Raw genomic sequence first — 21,802 nt, forward strand, 5'->3', positions numbered from 1 at the left:
ACTTTTCAGATAATGTAAAATAAGACGGGGGACCGTATCAGGTGTCTCAAAGTAGGAATTATATTGGGTGCGTTTTATTAAAGTTGAAGAGTCCATTTTTACACAATGTTTTATTTTCTTTACAGTTAGTCTAAATTCGACATTTCTGACTGGATTTACAGTTCATTCGGAAAGTAATCAGACCCCTTAACTTTTTCCAAATGTTGTTATGTTACAGCCTTATTCTAAAATTGATTAAATAAATGTTTTTCCTCATCAATCTACACACAGTACCCCATAATGACAAAGCTAAAAAAGGTTTTTAGAAAGTTTTGCAAATGTAATAAAAAAATATATATACACTACCAGTCAAAAGTTTGCACGCTCTTGGCATTCTCTCAACCAGCTTCATGAGGTAGTCACCTGGAATGCATTTCAATTCTTAAAAGTTAATTTGTGGAATTTATTTCCTTCTTAATGCGTTTGAACCAATCAGTTGTGTTTTGACAAGTATACAGAAGATAGCCCTATTTGGTAAAAGACCAAGTCCATATTATGGCAAGAACAGTTCAAATAAGCAAAGAGAAATGACAGTCCATCATTACTTTAAGACATGAAGGTCAGTCAATATGGAACATTTCAAGAACTTTGAACGTTTCTTCAAGTGCAGTCGCAAAAACCATCAAGCGCTATGAAGAAACTGGCTCTCATAAGGACCGCCACAGGAATGGAAGACCCAGAGTTACCTCTGCTGCAGAGGATAAGTTCATTAGAGTTACCAGCCTCAGAAATTGCAGCCCAAATAAATGCTTCACAGAGTTCAAGTAACACATCTCAACATCAACTGTTCAGAGGAGACTGTGTGAATCAGGCCTTCATCTGTCCTTTGGTCTGATGTGTCCAAATTAGACATTTTTGGTTCCATGTCTTTGTGAGACGCAGAGTAGGTGAATGGATGATCTCTGCATGTGTTGTTCCCACTGTGAAGCATGGAGGAGGAGGTGTGATGGTGTGGGGATGCTTTGCTGGTGACACTGTCTGTGATTTATTTACAATTCAAGGCACACTTAACCAGCATGGCTACCACAGCATTCTGCAGTGATACGCCATCGCATCTGGTTCGAGCTCAGGTGCATCTTGTTTCCATTCTGGAATAAATGAAAAACGTATTCAAAATTGAATCCCCTCTACATTACTACAGAGATTACCTCTTCAGACATCAACACTTGCTATTCACGGGTTGCACGTTTCGTCACAATAGATGTTATTTTGAAGACTATTTGCCTACTTGTCATCGTATTTCCAGGCCATTATAGCTAGCTAGTGTAATTTAGATTAAACAGTCATTAGCCCCACTCGACTTTCAGGCACCACTATGGCTTAGGCTAAATATAATGCTGAAGCTAGCTAGCTAAATAGATTGCATGTGCCGAAATTGACTTATGAAGATATGATTTGTAAACATAATTACACCACAGACTCTGCATAGGGAATTCACTTAGTAAAGTAGGCTAGCTAGGTTGGTTAGCTAGCTAGCTCGGCTGACTTTCTACAACGTGTCAAAAATATGTAGCCTAAAACTTTGCTGGAACGATTAACGTTAGATGACTAGCTAGATAGCTATAAGGTCCGCTGCGCCACTCAGGCTCCCGAGCATCTCTGCATCTCAGTGCTTGAGGCGTCACTACAAACCCCCTGGTTCAATTCCAGGCTGTATCACAACCGGCCGTGATTGGGAGTTCCATAGGGCGGCGCACAATTGGCCCAGCGTCGTCCGGGTTTGGCCGGTGTAGGCCTTATTTGTAAATAACAATTTGTTCTTAACTGACTTGCCTAGTTAAATAAAGGTAAAAAAATAAAAAAATAAAAAAAGGTATGATTTATAGAGGAATAGCTATAAATGTTGCTAAGCTAACATTAGTTTTGAAGTTTGGCTTACCAGGTTTGAGTGCACTAACGTTACAGTCAATCAGTTCCTCACCGAAGTAGCTATCCACTCCATCCGATCACTATGGTCTTTCCACAACCTTCATCCAACTCCCTTTTGGATGACCAAACATATTTTTTAGCAGATAATTGCTGTCTGTCTGCTGTTGACAGCATAATCCTTGGTGAAAAGTTTTTTCGTCCGCTCCGTAGCTAATGTCGTCCATGATTGTTGTGGCCGTGACTTTCTGGGTCTGAGGTCCTGCGAGAAGCAGAGTGGCCATGGCTCTTATGTGAGAGCACGCATGCCACATATTCCCGGCAAATCGTACAAGACCATCTGGGTCAGGTGGGCATAATTTGAAAGCTTGTCCTATTGCTAATGTGACTAGCTAAATTTTTAAATAGGATCTTACATTTTTAGGCTTTCACAAGGCAATTCAGAGAAGCAGATCGTAATTTTGGTGTGCATAGAATGGCGTCATGAGTGCATTCAGATGTGTTGTCCGCGGCACATTTTCTTCACATTACAACAAATATAAGCTTATTCTGTTCAGGACAACCCAGGGTATAACGCCATGTCATCTTGTAACTGTACATCAAACATAGTGATCATAAACATTGGCACTGTATATGACATGAGTTTTATGATATGGAAATGTGAAGTGCACATTTGGACTCACAGGTGTTTGGCTTGCTTGTATGACATCAAAGCAGTATTTATTATAATCCTCAACGTCTCATTTTACGTAATGTGCAGCATTTCCCTCACTCAGACAACCAAAAATGTGCAAAACTAGCCCAATTAACGGGAGGGATGGGGGCAACTTCTTGTCGCGTGCTGTGCTCAAGTTCAGAACGGCTGTCAGTCAAAACCCATACAGAGCTGTGAAGTGGAGAACCTGAGTTCTGACATCATGTATAGCATGTTCCTGTATAGCCACTGTGTTCCAATTTAGGCGCTTATCAGTGTCCAAATCTGCCATTTCAACCAGTGTACGGGTATGAGTGTAAAAGGCTACTTACTAATCAACCTACAGATCTTGGATCTTAATTTCACCAGTATTGTTGCAGCAATATAATTTTTTGCTGCAACAAGTTTAGTCCATTCACACTTTTCTGCTGATGTAATGTCACTTCATCGGTGGTTAGGCTATTAGCTGGCCAAAATTAGGCTACATGAAGTGCAGTACTGTTAATATAGCTGTGTGTAAGTGCGGGTTTTCACTGAATTTCTGTTAATCATGTGGCGCAGGAAAATTCTCAGCAACAACAGAGTGATCAAATTAAGATCTGACATCTGTACCTTCCTTTCATCTCTAAGAAAGAATATGAAATGCTGTAGACTACAGTGCCTTCAGAAAGTATTCATACCGCTTGACTTATTCCAGATTTTGTGTTACAGCCTGAATTCAAAATTGATGAATACAAATGTTTATCTCACCCATCTACACGCAATACTCCATAATGACAAAGTGAAAACATGATTTTAGAAATGTTTGCAAATTTATTGAAAATGAAATACATATATCTCATTTACATAAGTATTCACACACCTGAGTCAATACATGTTAGAATCACCTTCGTCAGCGATTACAGCTGTGAGTCTTTGTGGGTAAGTCTCTAATAGCTTTGCACACCTGGATTGTACAATATTTGCACGTTATTCTTTTAAAAATTCTTCAAGGTCTGTCAAGTTCGTTGTTGATCATTGCTAGACAGCCATTTTCAAGTCTTTCCATAGATTTTCAAGCTGTTTTAAGTCAAAACTGTAACTAGGTCACTCAGGAACATTCAATGTTGTTTTGGTAACAACTCCAATGTATATTTGGCCATGTTTTTTAGGTTATTGTCCTGCTGAAAGGTGAATTTGTCTCCCAGTGTCTGGTGTAAAGTAGACTGAAGCAGGTTTTCCTAGAGGATTCTGCCTGTGCTTAGCTCTATTACATTTATTTTATATAAAAAAAACTCCCTTGCCGATGACAAATATACCCATAACATGATACAGCCACCACCATGCTTGAAAATATGAAGAGTGGTACTCAGTGATGTGTTGTGTTGGATTTGCCCCAGACATAACGCTTTGTATTCAGGACATAAAGTTAATTTCTTAGCCACATTTCTTTGCAGTTTTACTTTAGTGCCTTATTTGCAAACAGGTTTTGGAATATTTGTATTCTGTGCATGCTTCCTTCTTTTCACTCTGTCAATTAGGTTAGTATTGTGGAGTAACTACAATGTTGTTGATCCATCCTCAGTTTTCTCCTATCACAGCCATTCAACTCTGTAACTGTTTTAAAGGCACCATTGGCCTCATGGTGAAATCCCTGAGCGGTTCTCTTCCTCTCCGGCAACAGAGTTAGGAAGGACCCCTGTATCTTTGTAGTGACTGGGTGTATTGATACACCATCCAAAGTGTAATTAATAACTTCAACATGCTCAAAGGGATATTCAATGTCGACTGAGGGACCTTACAGATAATTGTATGTGTTGGGTACAGAGACGAGGTAGTCATTCAAAATAGGTAGTCATTCATTTTAAACACTATTATTGCACACAGAATGAGTCCTTGCAACTTATTATATGACTTGTTAAGCACATTTTCACTCCTGAACTTATTTACATTTACATTTTACATTTTAGTCATTTAGCAGACGCTCTTATCCAGAGCGACTTACAGTTAGTGAGTGCATACATTATTTAATTTTTCATACCCCCCGTGGGAATCGAACCCACAACCCTGGCGTTGCAAACGCCATGCTCTATCAACTGAGCTACATCCCTGCCGGCCATTCCCTCCCCTACCCTACCCTAGACGACGCTGGGCCAATTGTGCGCCGCCCCATGGGTCTCCCGGTCGCGGCCGGCTACGACAGAGCCTGGATTTAGGCTTGCCATAACAAAGGGGTTGAATTCTTATTGACTCAAGACATTTCCGTTAATTTGTAAAGATAAAAAATTAAACAAATTCCACTTTGACATTATGGGGTACTATGTGTAGGCCAGTGAAATAAAATGTCAGTTTAATCCATTTTAAATTCAGGCTATAACACATCAAAATGTGGAAAAAGTCAAGGGGTATGAATACTTTCTGAAGGCGCTGTACATATCCTAGTTGCACATGCTATATACAGTATCAGTTTCAATACTTTTTTTTTTCATTTCATGAGGAGAATGCTAATGCATTAAGTTGTAACAGTGAACTGTGAAGACAGATTGGGATGTGTAATTTTCTCTCGACTCACTCTCCTCTCCAGGCACGACCAGACTGCCCCGTGATGGGGAGATCTTGGGGGTGGACTACAACTTTGTCTCCATAGAAGAGTTCTTCTCTTTGGAGGAGTCAGGGGCTCTTCTGGAGAGCGGCAAGTTCAAAGGTGAGGAGAGGAGAGGCATTTATTCACTAAGTCATCTCTCTCTGACCTCAACTGCATTTCAATTCATAGACATTCTTTCATTATTAATGCACTGTAGGTAGTATACTGTATATTGCAGATAGAGGATGCTAGTCTACCTATAGAGGTAGAGAGCAAACCCACAAACCAATCCACACAGTCTCTTACCAGGCAGGCACATGGCTGGTGAATATTATTCATATAATGGGATCTATGAACATTTACTCAGAGGAACCCTAATTATTTCCATGCAGTTAATGACACCAAGTATTGAACAGGTCTCAGTCTCTCCACCCTGCACAACCCACCCCAGTCAGGGGAGGGTTAAAGTTGGACCGCTTCCTCTGATTAAAAAGGCAACTCCGCATTAGCATACATAATTCATATGAGTTTAAAGGGCACAATAAATGCCATCTTCACTTTGCTTCACATGTAACATTGACGACTGTACGGCTCCTGCAAAGCAATCAGGAGAATCAGCGAGTCTGCAGTACAGTTACACTATGGTGGGATAACCTTGACGAGTACAACAGTACCCTAACGTTTCTCCTTACCCTGATCTGACTGTATGAGCAGTAGGAATAGATTTAAGAAATGTGATTTGTACTCTAGCTGCCACAACAGAAGGATAGAATTAAAGAAGGAGAAAATATAGTATATTTTACTGATCCCAAGGTTGGATGGTAATCTATGTGATGAATGCATTGCACTGGAACACTTCCATCATAATATTTAGGATTTACTGTATTTTCTATATTTCGTATAATGATAGCCATTACAGCTGTGTGTCTTTACCTCTTATCTTTTTTATCCTTTTCACAATCATATTTGTTTTATTTATTTATGTATTTTTATTCTTGTCACCGAAAGCCAAAAGTACCAATATGCTTCTAACAATAAAAATATATCTTATTCCCTCACTTTCTACGTCACTCCCTCTGTTCTCTCTCAGGGAACTACTACGGCACCCCCCGGCCAGTACACATCGGTCCAGAGAGCCCTCCCATCACCTACCAGGAACACCGCAACCTGCTCCGGAACTTCCGAACACGCAGCAAGTCACTTAGTAACCTGGAGAAAGCAGCCGAGGAGGGGGAGAACAGCGAGGAAGACTCTGGCCTGTCAGGCAGGTTTACCAAAGACAGACTGCCCCGTTAGACTATATGGGTGACCAATCTACCACAGTCATATAGTGGTAGTAAATAGTAGTATTAGTAGTAGTAGTAGTAGTAGTAGTATTAATAGTAGTAGTAGTAGTAGTAGTTATACTAAAAGTATAGTAAGTAGTAGTAATAACAGTAGTGGTAGTAAATAATGTGTAATTCAAAACCTTTTTGTGATTTTAAGTTGACAAAATGTGTGATTTGTTTTCCGCCATTTTGTTTAGCTAAGTATGGTGGCCAACAGCTACTTTAAACTGTAAAGACTGCCTTGTCCCTCTGTACCTCAGAGTTTTTGATGGCCAAATTAATGATTAGCATGATTAGTATGCTCCTAGCTCTTTGTGGGGCTGTGGCCGCATCGATCGCTGGACCTGCTCCAGAGGAGGGTCTAGCTGACCACGGGCAGGCTAGGCTGTGTGGCAGGCAGGGAGCAGGCAGAGAGCAGGAAGCTGTCCATGATCCTGACCTGTGCTGCTGAGTCATCTGTCGCCTGGTTGGGTGGTGCTAAACAGAGCGCTTGCTGGGCTGGCTCTGACTGCAGCTCTGGGTGTGCAGCAGGCCACATCCTCCCACGCCTAGTACATTCTAAAGGACAGGAGGGTCGGGCAAAAGCTGTTTACATATAGTTTAAAGTTGTATTAGTCGTATGTACGGGATACGCATGGTATACATCTTCCAACTAAATGCTTACATGCAGTTTCCTTCTATGCAATGCAACAACAATAAGAAATAGTAAAAAATAAGAATACTAACATCAAGTAAATGGCAGCAGAATAGAATAAACATTTTAGCATAATAATAATACTGGAAGGCACAATTTATAGTACAATATTTACACGTGTATTGGGGAAGGGTGGGATGGGGGGAAAGTGTATAAATCGAGCAGTATAACATGATTTTGGTAGCAGCAGTTGTGATGTGTGTGTAGCATGAATGTATATGTGGATGTGTGTATGAGTGAGTGCATGTGTTGTAAGGTGCAGAGAATCAGAGCAGGTGGTCAGTCCAGTTCAAGTGTTCAGCAATGTGATGGCTTGTAGATAGAAACTGTCTCTGAGCCAGTTGGTATCAGACCTCATGCTCCAATATCGTCTGCCCGACGGTAGGGAAGAGAACTGCTCGTGTCGGGTCCTTGATGATGCTGTGTGCCTTCCTCAGGCACCGTTTTGAGTAGATGTCCTGGATGGGTGGGAGCACGGTCCCAGTGATGTACTTGACCGTCTTCACCACCCGGTGGAGGGCCTTGCGGTTGTGGACGGAGCAATTCCCGTATCAGGCCGTGATGCAACCGGTCAGAACGCTCTCGATGGTGCAGCAGTAGTATTTGGAGAGGACCCGGGGCGGCATGCCGAATTTCTTCAGTGATGTGTATACCGAGGAACTTAGAACTCGTGACTCTCTCTACTACAGTCCCATTGATGTGGATTGGGGCATGTTCCCTCCTATGCTTCCTGAAGTCAACAGTCAACTCCTTTGTTTTGCTGACGTTGAGGGAGAGGTTGTTGTCATGACACCACAATGCCAGTTCACTTACCTCCTCACTATAGGCTGACTCGTCATTGTTGGTTATCAGGCCTACAACCGTGGTGTCATCAGCAAAGTTGATGATGGAGTTGGTGTCGTGCAAAGCCACGCAGTCATGGGTGAACAGGGAGTACAGCAGAGGACTGAGGACACACCCCTGTGGGGCCCCTGTGTTAAGAACCAGTCTGGAGGAGGTGTTGTTGCCAAACCTCACACTCTGTGGTCTGCCCGTCAGGAAGTCCAGGATCCAGTTGCAGAGGGTGGTGACCAGACCCAGGGCTCTGAGCTTGGTTTTGAGCATGGAGGGAACAATAGTGTTGAATGCTGAACTGTAATCAATGAACAGCATTCTCACATATACCATGCGTTGTACTGTAATGAATGGAATGCATGCCTTGCTTTTTTGCGATTTTTGCGAAAAACACTGGGTCTGGATTTGTAAATGTGGATTTAAAACTAAATTCAGTGTAGCCAATTTCCATGATTTCAGAGAGTAAGTTATTCAACGGTTCTATTTTCACTGAGTGTAGGCTATCTGAGAACTTCTCGAGTAATTTTGCCTGTCCTCTTTATTGACGCTCCAGGTGGATTAGCGGGTATCAGCAATGCCCATCCCGTCGCCTTGTCCAGAGGGTCCAGTGGGGGGGATGGCAGTGCCAGTGTGCAAGCAGTGATGCCTAAAAACTGGGAGGTGGCCTACAGCGACTCAGGAGAGCCTTTCTACATAGAGTGAGTGACTATTCTATTCCAAATGGATAGACCACTCTTTTGTATGTTTTTTTGTTTTGTTTGACTGGTCCAGGATCAGTTTCCTCTATATCTTGAATGTGTTGACTTGGAAATACTGTTATATAGCATTACCATGGTGATTGATTGGTGACTTTGAGGTGGCCTGTCTGTCACTCTCTTTCAGCCATAACTCCAAGATGACCAGCTGGCAGGATCCTTGTGCACAGAGCAGCAGAGAGACAACGCTTGACAAGAATACATGTGAGCTCTCTCCCATGGAAACATTGCTGGAGCGTTTAACCCAGGGTTTCCCAAACTCGGTCCTCGGGACCCCAAGGTGTGCATGTTTTTGTTTTTTGCACTAGCACTACACAACTGATTCAAATAATCAACTAATCATCAAGCGCTGATCATTTGAATCAGCTGTGTAGTGTTAGGGCAAAAACCAATACGTGCACCTCTTGGGGTCCCGAGGACTGAGTTTGAGAAACGCTGGTTTAACCGTTGCACTGCCTTATGATGCTGTCTGTACATTAATTAGACTAGGACCATAGGCACAGTGAGGCTGTTAATAGAGTCTAATTAAATGAAATGAGCTTTTAGTAGAATTTAGATAGTGTGTAGTGATTTAAGCCCTAACCCCACAGCAAGCCAGAACCTGGAACCAATGGCAGGGAGCCATTTTGCTAGCTGCTATGTCTGACAGAGGCCATGTGTTGGGCATGACACTGACAACCTACTATCATAATTATATTATGTTATTCACAGATAACACAATAATGCATAAACTATTATAGCTGATTATAGCAGTGAGAGATCCAATCTGCCATAATACCATGGGTTAAACTGGTCTGAATCTATTGAGTGAGTTGCAGTTTAGTGTTTTAACCAGCAGGAGGCGAAACAGATCAGCCAGAGAGTTTGTATCCTTTCAAGGTGCTTGAATCTTCTCTGTGGGACATTATGATAGGGCGGAAAAAACACTTTCCCTGCATGTCTATTTATTTCTAAACGTTTTGCACTAAGTGCCATCTGGCCATGAGTTTTCAGTGTTGTGCATCTCTCAACTCAGCTCTAAAGGGCACATTCTAAGCAGTTCACACATTCACACACACAGGGTGCAACCGCTCTCTGTCTCTCTCTCTGTTGTTCTCTAAACCACTTCATAGTGTCCTTTATTTCCTCTTTACCTTCCAATTGCACAAAACCTCTCTGTCTTTCTCCCTCTCTGTTGTAAGCCTCTCTCTCTGTGTTTCTTTGCCCTTCTCACTCTTTTCTCTATCGTTTCCCCCTCTCTTTCCATCCCTCCATTGCTCTTTCTCAGTACCAGGGTTCACAGACCAGCCAGGGGAGCTGAGGGGTTTCTCTATCCACACACGCTTCTCTAAAGGTCCCAGGGGGTTTGGTTTCAACATTGTGGGGGGCAGCAGAGCCAGGGAGTTCCTCCAGGTCTACAGCGTCACGCCAGGGGGACCTGGAGCTCTCAACACAGGTAGGAGAGGAGGCAGAAGGGAGGCGAGGGACAGGACAATATACAGAGATGAATGTCATTTATGCAAAGCTGTAGAGTTCTGAATGTATTGAGAATGTGATTTGAAACAGCAAAAATGCATTAAAATACCTTTCTAGGGATATGTTAGATTCGGCTTCCCTATGTTGATATCATGTTCCTCGTAAATGCCCTCCCAGGCCCACTCAAGACTGCACCCTTGCCCAGTCATGTGAAATCCATAGATTAGGGCCTAATACATTTATTTCAATTGACAGATTTCCTTATATGAACTGTGACTCAGTAAAATCTTATAAATTGTTTTGACCAGTATACTGTATATATACATTTCTCTCTCCCTCCCTCTCTCCCTCAATCTCTTTCTCTCATTCTCTCTCTCCTCATTGGAGATGGATTATAGTAGTGGGATTTATCTGTGATCTCTCACAGAGAGTATATCTTAATCGATCCCTAATCCTAATGGCGTGCATGCCATAATCTAGCTCTATCATCACATGCAGCAACAAATGTACATACAGTACCAGTCCAAAGTATGGACACACCTACTCATTCCACGGTTTTTCTTTATTTTTACTATTTTCTACATTGTAAAATAATAGTGAAGGCATCAAAACTATGAAATAACACCTATGGAATCATGTAGTAACCAAAAAAGTGTTAAACAAATCAAAATATATTTTAGATTTTAGATTCTTCAAAGTAGCCACCCTTTGCCTTGACAGCATTGCACACTCTTGGCATTCTCTCAACCAGCTTCATGAGGTAGTCACCTGGAATGCATTTCAATTAACAGGTGTGCCTTGTTAAAAGTTAATTTGTGGAATTTCTTTCCTTCTTAATGCGTTTGAGCCAATCAGTTGTGTTGTGACAAGGTAGGGGTGGTATACAGAAGATAGCCCTATTTGGTAAAAGACCAAGTCCATATTATGGCAAGAACAGCTCAAATAAGCAAAGAGAAACGACAGTCCATCATTACTTTAAGACATGAGGGTCAGTAAATCCGGAACATTTCAAGAACTTTGAAAGTTTCTTCAAGAACAGTTTCAAAAACCATCAAGCGTGATGAAACTGGATCTCATGAGAACCACCACAGGAAAGGAAGACCCAGAGTTACCTGCAGAGGATACATTCATTAGAGTTACCAGCCTCAGAAATTGCAGCCCAAATAAATGCTTCGCAAAGTTCAAGTAACAGACATCTCAACATTTACATTTTAGCAGACGCTCTTATCCAGAGCGACTTACAGTTAGTGAGTGCATACATTATTTTTTAATTTTTCATACTGGGAATCGAACCCACAACCCTGGCGTTGCAAACGCCATGTTCTACCAACTGAGCTACATCCCTGCCGGCCATTCCCTCCCCTACCCTGGACGACACCGGGCCAATTGTGCGCCGCCCCATGGGACTCCCGGTCACGGCCGGTTTCGAACCAGGATCTCTAGTGGCACAGCTAGCACTGCGATGCAGCGCCTTAGACCACTGCGCCACTCGGGAGGTTACTGTTCAGAGTAGACTGCGTGAATTAGGCCTTCATGGTCGAATTGCTGCAAAGAAACCACTACTAAAGGACACCAATAAAAAGAAGAGACTTGCTTGTGCCAAAAAACACGAGCAATGGACATTAGACCGGTGGAAATCTGTCCTTTGGTCTGATGTGTCCAAATTAGAAATGTTTGGTTCCAACTGCCATGTCTTTGTGAGACGCAGAGTAGGTGACCGGATGATCTCTGCATGTGTTGTTCCCACTGTGAAGCATGGAGGAGGAGGTGTGATGGTGTGGGGATGCTTTGCTGGTGACACTGTCGGACCTTGTGAAGATGCTGGAGGAAACAGGTACAAAAGTATCTATATCCACAGTAAAACGAGTCCTATATCGACATAACCTGAAAGGCCGCTCAGCAAGGAAGTAGCCACTGCTCCAAAACCGCCATAAAAAAGCCAGACTACGGTTTTCAACTGCACATGGGGACAAAGATCGTACCTTTTGGAGAAATGTCCTCTGGTCTGATGAAACAAAAATTGAACTGTTTGGCCATAATGACCATTGTTATGTTTGGAGGAAAAAGGGGGTAGCTTGCAAGCTGAAGAACACCAACCCAACCCTGAAGCACGGGGGTGGCAGCATCATGCTGTGGGGGTGCTTTGCTGCAGGAGGGTCTGGTGCACTTCACAAAATAGATTGCATCATGAGGAAGGAAAATTACAGTGGGGAAAAAAAGTATTTAGTCAGCCACCAATTGTGCAAGTTCTCCCACTTAAAAAGACGAGAGAGGCCTGTAATTTTCATCATAGGTACACGTCAACTATGACCGACAAATTGAGATTTTTTTTCTCCAGAAAATCACATTATAGGATTTTTAATGAATTTATTTGCAAATTATGGTGGAAAATAAGTATTTGGTCACCTACAAACAAGCAAGATTTCTGGCTCTCACAGACCTGTAACTTCTTCTTTAAGAGGCTCCTCTGTCCTCCACTCGTTACCTGTATTAATGGCACCTGTTTGAACTTGTTATCAGTATAAAAGACACCTGTCCACAACCTCAAACAGTCACACTCCAAACTCCACTATGGCCAAGACCAAAGAGCTGTCAAAGGACAGCAGAAACAAAATTGTAGACCTGCACCAGGCTGGGAAGACTGAATCTGCAATAGGTAAGCAGCTTGGTTTGAAGAAATCAACTGTGGGAGCAATTATTAGGAAATGGAAGACATACAAGACCACTGATAATCTCCATCGATCTGGGGCTCCACGCAAGATCTCACCCCGTGGGGTCAAAATGATCACAACAACGGTGAGCAAAACTCCCAGAACCACACGGGGGGACCTAGTGAATGACCTGCAGAGAGCTGGGACCAAAGTAACAAAGCCTACCATCAGTAACACACTACGCCGCCAGGGACTCAAATCCTGCAGTGCAGACGTGTCCCCCTGCTTAAGCCAGTACATGTCCAGGCCCGTCTGAAGTTTGCTAGAGTGCATTTGGATGATCCAGAAGAGGATTGGGAGAATGTCATATGGTCAGATGAAACCAAAATAGAACTTTTTGGTAAAAACTCAGCTCGTCGTGTTTGGAGGACAAAGAATGCTGAGTTGCATCCAAAGAACACCATACCTACTGTGAAGCATGGGGGTGGAAACATCATGCTTTGGGGCTGTTTTTCTGCAAAGGGACCAGGACGACTGATCCGTGTAAAGGAAAGAATGAATGGGGCCATGTATCGTGAGATTTTGAGTGAAAACCTCCTTCCATCAGCAAGGGCATTGAAGATGAAACGTGGCTGGGTCTTTCAGCATGACAATGATCCCAAACACACCGCCCGGGCAACGAAGGAGTGGCTTCGTAAGAAGCATTTCAAGGTCCTGGAGTGGCCTAGCCAGTCTCCAGATCTCAACCCCATAGAAAATCTTTGGAGGGAGTTGAAAGTCTGTGTTCCCCAGCGACAGCCCCAAAACATCATTGCTCTAGAGGAGATCTGCATGGAGGAATGGGCCAAAATACCAGCTACAGTGTGTGAAAACCTTGTGAAGACTTACAGAAAACGTTTGACCTGTGTCATTGCCAACAAAGGGTATATAACAAAGTATTGAGAAACTTTTGTTATTGACCAAATACTTATTTTCCACCATAATTTGCAAATAAATTCATTTAAAAATCCTACAATGTGATTTTCTGGAATTTCTTTTCTCATTTTGTCTGTTATAGTTGACGTGTACCTATGATGAAAATTACAGGCTTTTCTCATCTTTTTAAGTGGGAGAACTTGCACAATTGGTGGCTGACTAAATACTTTTTTCCCCCACTGTATGTGGATATATTGAAGCAACATCTCAAGACATCAGTCAGGAAGTTAAAGCTTGGTCGGAAATGGGTCTTCCAAATGGACAATGACCCCAAGCATACTTCCAAAGTTGTGGCAAAATGGCTTAAGGACAACCAAGTCAAGGTATTGGAGTGGCCATCACAAAGCCCTGACCTCAATCCTATAGAAAATGTGTGGGCAGAACTGAAAAAGTGTGTGCGAGCAAGGAGGCCTACAAACCTGACTCAGTTACACCAGCTCTGTCAGGAGGAATGGGCGAAAATTCACCCGACTTATTGTGTGAAGCTTGTGGAAGGCTACCCAAAACGTTTGACCCAAGTTAAACAATTTAAAGGCAATGCTACCAAATACTAATTGAGTGTATGTAAACTTCTGACCCACTGAGAATATGATGAAAGAAATAAAAGCTTAAATAAATCATTCTCTCTACTATTATTCTGACATTTCACATTCTTAAAATAAAGTGGTGATCCTAACTGACCTAAGACAGGGAATTTTTACTAGGATTAAATGTCAGGAATTGTGAATGAGTTTAAATGTATTTGGCTAAGGTGTATGTAAACTTCCGACTTCAACTGTAGGTGTGTCCAAACTTTTGACTGGTACTGTATGTACGTGTTTTTACTAATGACCTTCCACTGACCTTGATTAAAGCCTGTGTGTCTATGTACGCTGACGACTCAACAGTATACACGTCAACTACGACAGTAAAAGAAATAACCGACACCCTTAACTTAGAGCTCCAGTCAGTTTTAGAATGGGTAACTAGCAATAGGCTGGTGCTAAATATCTCAAGAACTAAAAGCATCGTTTTTGGGACAAATCACTCGCTCAAGCTAAACCTCATTTAGATCTATTATTGAATAATGTGCCGATTGAGAAGGTTGAGGAGACTAAACTGCTGGGTATAACCCGAGATAGCATGCTATCATGGTCAAAACATATAGACTCAATGGTTGCTATAATGGGAAGAGATCTGTCCATGATAAGGCGTTGCTCTGCCTTCTTGACATCTCAGTCGACCAGACAGGTTCTACAGGCCCTAGTTTTGTAGCGCCTGGACTACTGCCCAGTTGTGTGGTCATGTGTGGCAAAGAGGGACAGAGGTAAATTACAGTTGGTCCAGAACAAAGCAGCACGTATTGTACTTAGATGTACACAGAGGGTGAATGTCAGTAACATGCATGTCAATCTTTCCTGACTCAAAGTTGAGGAGAGATTTGACTGTATCACTATTGGTCTTTGTGCAAGGTGTTGATGTGTTGAAGGTGCCGATCTGTCTGTTCAAGCAGTTGGCACAGAGTTCAGACACTCATCGGTACAACACAAGACATGCAATCAGAGGTCTCTTCACAGTCCCCAGGTCCAGAACACAGGCTGGGAAACGCACAGTATTAAATAGAGACAAGGAACTCTCTGCCACCCCAGGTAACTCAAGCTATCAATAAAACCAGATAAAAAAAACAGATAAAAGAACACCTTACGGCACAACGGGGACTGTGAAGAGACACAGCCATTTTTATATATTTTGTATTGTAATTTGCACTGTATTATGTAGGTAAGTGGCCTTGCACGAGCCTTGGCTCATAGGGCAGGAACCATCTCCTTTTTCTGAAGCGTGAGGCAGAGGCAGGAGATTATGTAGTGTTAAGTAGTATTATGTAGTGTTATGTTTATTATGTATATTATATTATGTATATTATGTATTTTCTTTTTCTTTTTGTGTCCTGTTTGGACCCCAAGAGCAAGGCAGTGGCTAATCGGGGATCCCAATAAAATACTAAATACTACTACACACACCCAAACACACATGTATACAAAGATAGTATACCATTTATGACCTACAGTACATCGTTGTGTCCCTTCAAATTATTTGCAAAGTACAGTAAAGAGTGTAGGTTTGAAATGTATACTAATGCAATGGGATAACTTCACCAGACCTCCCTCTCAACCTCTCCTCTCTGTCCATACAGCAGATATCCTGGTTTACATCAACGGCGTCTGTGTCCTGGGAACGTCCCACAAAGAAGTGGTAGAGATGCTGAAGGCAGTGCCTGTGGGCCACAGTGTGGACATGGTCCTCCGGAGGGGATACCCCATGCTCTACAACCCCGACGGCTGCCCCAAGCAGCCCCATCCTGGGTTCACCAACGTCTGTGACCCCCTCCTCCCACCCACCACCACCCAGCCCCAGCCCTCACACCAGTGCCTCCCCCTCCTCCGCCCATCCACAGCCCCAACCCAGACCCAGTATCATAATCTCAATGGGGTCCTTTCTCACCACTATGACGTGGGTTATATGGGTCCAGGAGTGGGGCCAAGACTAGATGCCAATGGGAATGCCACCTCCACAGCTACCCGATCACCAACCTCTTATAGACACTCCAGCGGTCATCTTGCTCACTCCACGGCCTCTACTCCACCATCGTACAGACTGTCTAGTGGGCACCTTGCTCACTCCGCTGACCCACCCTCATACAGACGATCCAGTCGCTACCTATCTGACTCCACCTCCCCTACGCCACCCTCATACAGACAATCCAGTGGTAGCATCACTCCCACCACCCCCCGCTCACTGAGGGGCCTCGCCCGCCTGCAGGCCTCTGACAACTGCCAGAGTGACAGCGAGGTGGTCTCAGCCATCGGCTCACACAGGTAGGGTGGAACACCCAGACACACACACACAAACAATGTAATTTAGAGGTAATTTACTCTCATGGAGAACCCTGACTATCTATCTTTCTCTTTTCATTCTCTGCAGGGCACTCATGATTCGTAACCACAACAATAACTCCCTCTCTACCCCCCCTCAGCCCTTGCACTACAGAACCTCTAAGAGTGACCTGTCTGAGAGCAACCTGTCCACCTCCTCCACCCTCCCTGTGTCCAGACTGCCCATGCCCCAGTCAGAGACACACCCTCTCTCGTCCTCCCCTGGCGGAGGGGCGTACTCCCGCCTCATCAGGCCCCAGGCCTCCCTGCTGAGACCCCCTCCCACCCCTGACAGCCCCCACCTCAGCTTCAATGGCTTCCATGGCAATACCAGCGGCAGCGGCAGCCCCAACAGCATCTCGTCTCCCGGGGCGATGAGCCTGGGCAGTGGGTTTGGGGTGGGAGGTGGGGTTGGAGGTGGAGGGGAGCTTGTGCCAGTGGCCCTGGCCCAGTGTGAGGGTGGAGGGGGGATGGGTTTCAGTGTGACGGCCGGGGGACAGGGGGGCAGACTGGCTCTTGTCAAGAGGGTCTGGGACAGGAGGCAGTGCTCCTCCCTACAGCCAGGGGACGCCATCATGAAAATCAACGGAGCAGACGTCCAGAGTCTCAGCTTTGCACAGGTACTGAGGAGGGAAAAGAGCAGAGAAAGAAGATAAGGAAAGAGATGGAGAATAAGTATAGGGAAATTTAGATCAGAGATAATAAAGTGATACTTTTCCATCCAGGTACAACGGGTTCTCCTGGAACACACCAAACAAGGACAAGTGATTTTATTGGTTCACAGAAGAGGTAAGAACATGAGCTAGTTTCCTGCAAACTTGTCCTCAAGAGTTTTTATTTATTTATAATATCTATTCTCAGCCCAAGTGATGAATAGAGACTCAAAACATTTCTCAAGAATTTCTTTGTCTTTAGTGATGTTATTTATCTTCTTCAGGTTCCCACTGTTCTTCCATCTCCCCCAACTCTATGCGGAGAGTCCCCTCACCACTCCTCCGCCCCCCTCCTCCAGACGTGGCGTCAGACAACAATCCTTCGCCCCCTGCGGACGTCCTGATCCTACCCCGTCCCTCCTCCACCCCTCCTCCTCCTCCCCCAGCCATGGTGCGCTCCTCTCTGGTCCAGAGCACCAGTTTCCTGGAGTCAGTCCCAGTCACCCTCACCATGGAGCCCAAAGACTGGCTGAACGAGGGCATGGAGGATGAGCGGGAAAGGGAGGTGGTGATCCCAGGACCAGGACAGGAGGTAGGGGGACAGAACCGTGTGCCCCGGGGGTTTGATGTGGAGCTGAGGAGGAAGCCGGGAGAGGGGTTCGGATTTGTCATCGCTTCAGAGGATGTAGAGAACAGGAAAGGTGAGAACTGATTGATTTGTAGCAGAGCACATGTCATTTTACATTGCCATGTTACATCTTCTAATTGATTGGATTGATGACTTTCACTTTTCCCAATTTCCCCTCTCTTCTTGAAAGTTGGATAAGTATTGAATTGGAGTTACTGCAGAATATAGGAAGCATACCTTTTAAGACCAAATCCCTTATCGTGTCCCTTAACAAATGTCATCACCCAGTGAAAAGATGGCCTTCAGCTTGAAGAGTAAAGCTTCCCAATTGGACATAGTGTTCTGTGGGATGATTAATATATTATGATGGCTGCATGACAGTCACTAAGACATGATGATGAGTCAAAGATCTCTGTCACGTAAAGACAGAACTCCCCACCCCCAGTAGTCCCATGATGACATCATCCTGCGCACTGCTCGTTATGTATTTAGTGTTTCAGACAGCACTCCAGGTACTATGGAGTCATAAAACACAGTAACAGTCCAATGACAGCATTTATTGCACTGCGTGTATCATCATTATGCTAAAACTGGGATGTTGTTGTGCTGCTTCCTTCCTTGTGTGCGTGCGTGTGTGTTTGTGTGTGTGCATCCTTGTGTGTATTAAGGTGTTATATTGTTGTTATAGGGTGTAATATTTTGTGGGGTGGTGCCCAAGTGTGTAAGTGCATTTGATGAATATTTGTTAGTGTGTGGGTACTCGCTGCACCTCATGAAAATCAATGGAATCAATAGTGAGATTATCCAACGTGAAGCCCCATGCCACAGGGCTATTAGGGACTAAGCCACAAAGGTTTTATATGTGTCAGTGCTCTTATCTAAATCAGCCTGTCAGCTCCATTTGCCTCCCACAGAATAACCTTCTGATGATAACACGCTGCTTTACACTCATAGTCCTAATCCTGCTATAGCAGGACACAGTATAGTTCACCTCTATCATGTCTAGTTAACAGTAATAATAATAATAATATGCCATTTAGCAGACGCTTTTATCCAAAGCGACTTACAAGTCATGCGTGCATACATTTTTTGCGTATGGGTGGTCCCGGGGATTGAACCCACTACCCTGGCGTTACAAGCGCCGTGCTCTACCAGCTGAGCTACAGAGGACCAGCACAGGGATTCTTGAAAGTCGGGACAATCCTTGTCCGGCAGGGAAACTTTATTCTTATAGTTAACCATTTTTCATTTTGTTGCATTATTTAAGCTTACAAATTACATTTAGGGGAATTTGCTTTTGGAATTTTCTAAATATTTTCAATATTATTCATTTCCATGTCGGCTCTATGTAGTGCAACAAGACCACTCATGGTCTGTAAAGTTTTATACTTTTGATAGATTTAAACAAACAATATTGAAATCACCATGGTCACAAACATAAACTGTCAACTCCATCTCCCTGATAGATTAAGATAGGATATTAATTTTGGTTCAAATATGTTTATTTTAAAAAGGTTTTACAATTGTTACTTTGTATACCACTTGAATGAAGAAGAAAAATTCCATTTTTTTCAACTCCGTAAAACATAAACTCCGTCATGTTTTTGCCTAACGTCAGATTGCTGAAAGCTCTGATAGAATGGTGATGTTTTAATTGGGGATTTTCAAATGAATAATTTCCTATATTTTACAAATGTTTGTGTTGAACTTTGATTTTTAGAGGCAAAAATATGTATGTTTTGAGTATTTGTTGTCAACTCCGTCAGTGGTCAGTCACTGATGGCTAACTCCCTTAAGATAAAATAAATGTTGGTCACTATTCAGAAAAAATATTTTAAGCACTGTTCTGCAACATATGCTTCAACTATTGACGTATTTGATGAGCTAGATCTAAGGGATGTTTGCTTTATAAATGTTGTTCTATGTTCTGAATCTAGAAAAACATGCCAAAATGTTAATGAAATTAGCCCTAGAGCATTATATAGCACTATAAAATAAAACAAAAAGAAGTTTGAAGATTTGTATTGCAAATTTGAATAATCTAATGTGAGAATTAAACAATCAAGGCCTTTAACCCTTTGACACGTACCAATGGAGATTTTAGAATGTAAGTCTTGGTGGGGCAGAAAATGTATAATTGTGGGATGCATGCCAGCAAAGCCACTACACAACACAACACTAAACAATACATTATTTGCACTATAACGGTGACAAACGGTGCACACAAACTGTTAGGGCCTACATAAAGCTGTCCCAACAGCAGAGTCCAAACAGCAGTCCCAACATCTTACCACTGCTACACTTGGCTATCAGTGGAGCCTTGTCTGGCAACAGTTCATTCAGCCTCATTTACTGCCTTTAAAAAAAACATAGCTGATATGGCTGACTTGCTTAAACAAATGTGGTTTCAACTGACAATTGAAATGTACAAACTATGGCATAAAGGGACGACAAGCGGATAAGAGGCAATCCGTAATTTCGATTAAGACATTAATGAGCGAGCTAGGACGGACGTAGTCAATATAACTATTTGTTTAGCACTTTTGAAATGTACAGTGACAGAATTCAGAACATGGGCCGGTCTTAAAGTGTTCTCCCTGTACACCAAGTCAGAACCGTAGGATAAATAAAGGGGGCATATACAGTGCCTTGCAAAAGTATTCATCCCCCTTGGCGTTTTTCCTATTTTGTTGCATTACAACCTGTAATTTAAATGGTTTTTATTTGGATTTCATGTAATGGACATACACAAAATAGTCCAAATTGGTGAAGTGAAATTAAAAAATAACTTGTTTCAAAAAATTCTACAAAATAAATAACGGAAATGTGGTGCATGCATATGTGTTGCTATGAAGCCCCTAAATAAGATCTGGTGCAACCAATTAACTTCAGAAGTCACATAATTAGTTAAATTAGTTAAAGTCCACCTGTGTGCAATCTAAGTGTCACATGATCTGTCACATGATCTCAGTATATATACACCTGTTCTGAAAGGCCCCAGAGTCTGCAACACCACTAAGCAAGGGGCACCACCAAGCAAGTGGCACCGTGAAGACCAAGCAGCTCTCCAAACAGGTCAGGGACAAAGTTGTGGAGAAGTACAGATCAGGGTTGGGTTATAAAAAAATTACTGAAACTTTGAACATCCCACGGAGCACCATTTTAAATCCAATATTTAAAAAATGGAAAGAATATGGCACCACAACAAACCTGCCAAGAGAGGGCCACCCACCAAAACTCATTGACCAGGCAAGGAGGGCATTAATCAGAGAGGCAACAAAGACACCAAAGATAACCCTGAAGGAGCTGCAAAGCTCCACAGCGGAGATTGGAGTATCTGTCCATAGGACCACTTTAAGCCATACACTCCACAGAGCTGGGCTTTACGGAAGAGTGGCCAGAAAAAAGCCATTGCTTAAAGAAAAAAATAAGTAAACACGTTTGGTCTTCGCCAAAAGGCATGTGGGAGACTCCCCAAACATATGGAAGAGGGTACTCTGGTCAGATGAGACTAAAACTGAGCTTTTTGGCCATCAAGGAAAACGCTATGTCTGGCGCAAACCCAACACCTCTCATCACCCCGAGAACACCATCCCCACAGTGAAGCATGGTGGTGGCAGCATCATGCTGTGGGGATGTTTTTCATTGGCAGGGACTGGGAAACTGGTCAGAATTGAAGGAATGATGGATGGCGCTAAATACAGGGAAATTCTTGAGGGAAACCTGTTTCAGTCTTCCAGAGATTTGAGACTGGG

At 43.1% G+C, this 21,802-nt stretch overlaps 1 protein-coding gene across 1 annotated transcript in view; it reads left to right on the top strand.

The window, feature by feature from the left end:
* Positions 1-21,802, top strand: part of LOC121546474 (membrane-associated guanylate kinase, WW and PDZ domain-containing protein 1) — a 57,408-nt gene that overhangs the window by 24,808 nt on the left and 10,798 nt on the right. The window contains exons 4-12 of the mRNA XM_045209385.1: positions 5,163-5,282; positions 6,253-6,426; positions 8,572-8,716; positions 8,901-8,977; positions 10,041-10,208; positions 16,028-16,709; positions 16,816-17,386; positions 17,492-17,555; positions 17,704-18,120. Coding sequence (XP_045065320.1) covers positions 5,163-5,282; positions 6,253-6,426; positions 8,572-8,716; positions 8,901-8,977; positions 10,041-10,208; positions 16,028-16,709; positions 16,816-17,386; positions 17,492-17,555; positions 17,704-18,120 — 2,418 coding nt within the window. The remainder of the gene's footprint in view (positions 1-5,162; positions 5,283-6,252; positions 6,427-8,571; positions 8,717-8,900; positions 8,978-10,040; positions 10,209-16,027; positions 16,710-16,815; positions 17,387-17,491; positions 17,556-17,703; positions 18,121-21,802) is intronic.

This window comes from Coregonus clupeaformis, chromosome 30 (assembly GCF_020615455.1).
Source record: "Coregonus clupeaformis isolate EN_2021a chromosome 30, ASM2061545v1, whole genome shotgun sequence".
In the NCBI taxonomy this organism is placed as follows: Eukaryota; Metazoa; Chordata; class Actinopteri; order Salmoniformes; family Salmonidae; genus Coregonus; species Coregonus clupeaformis.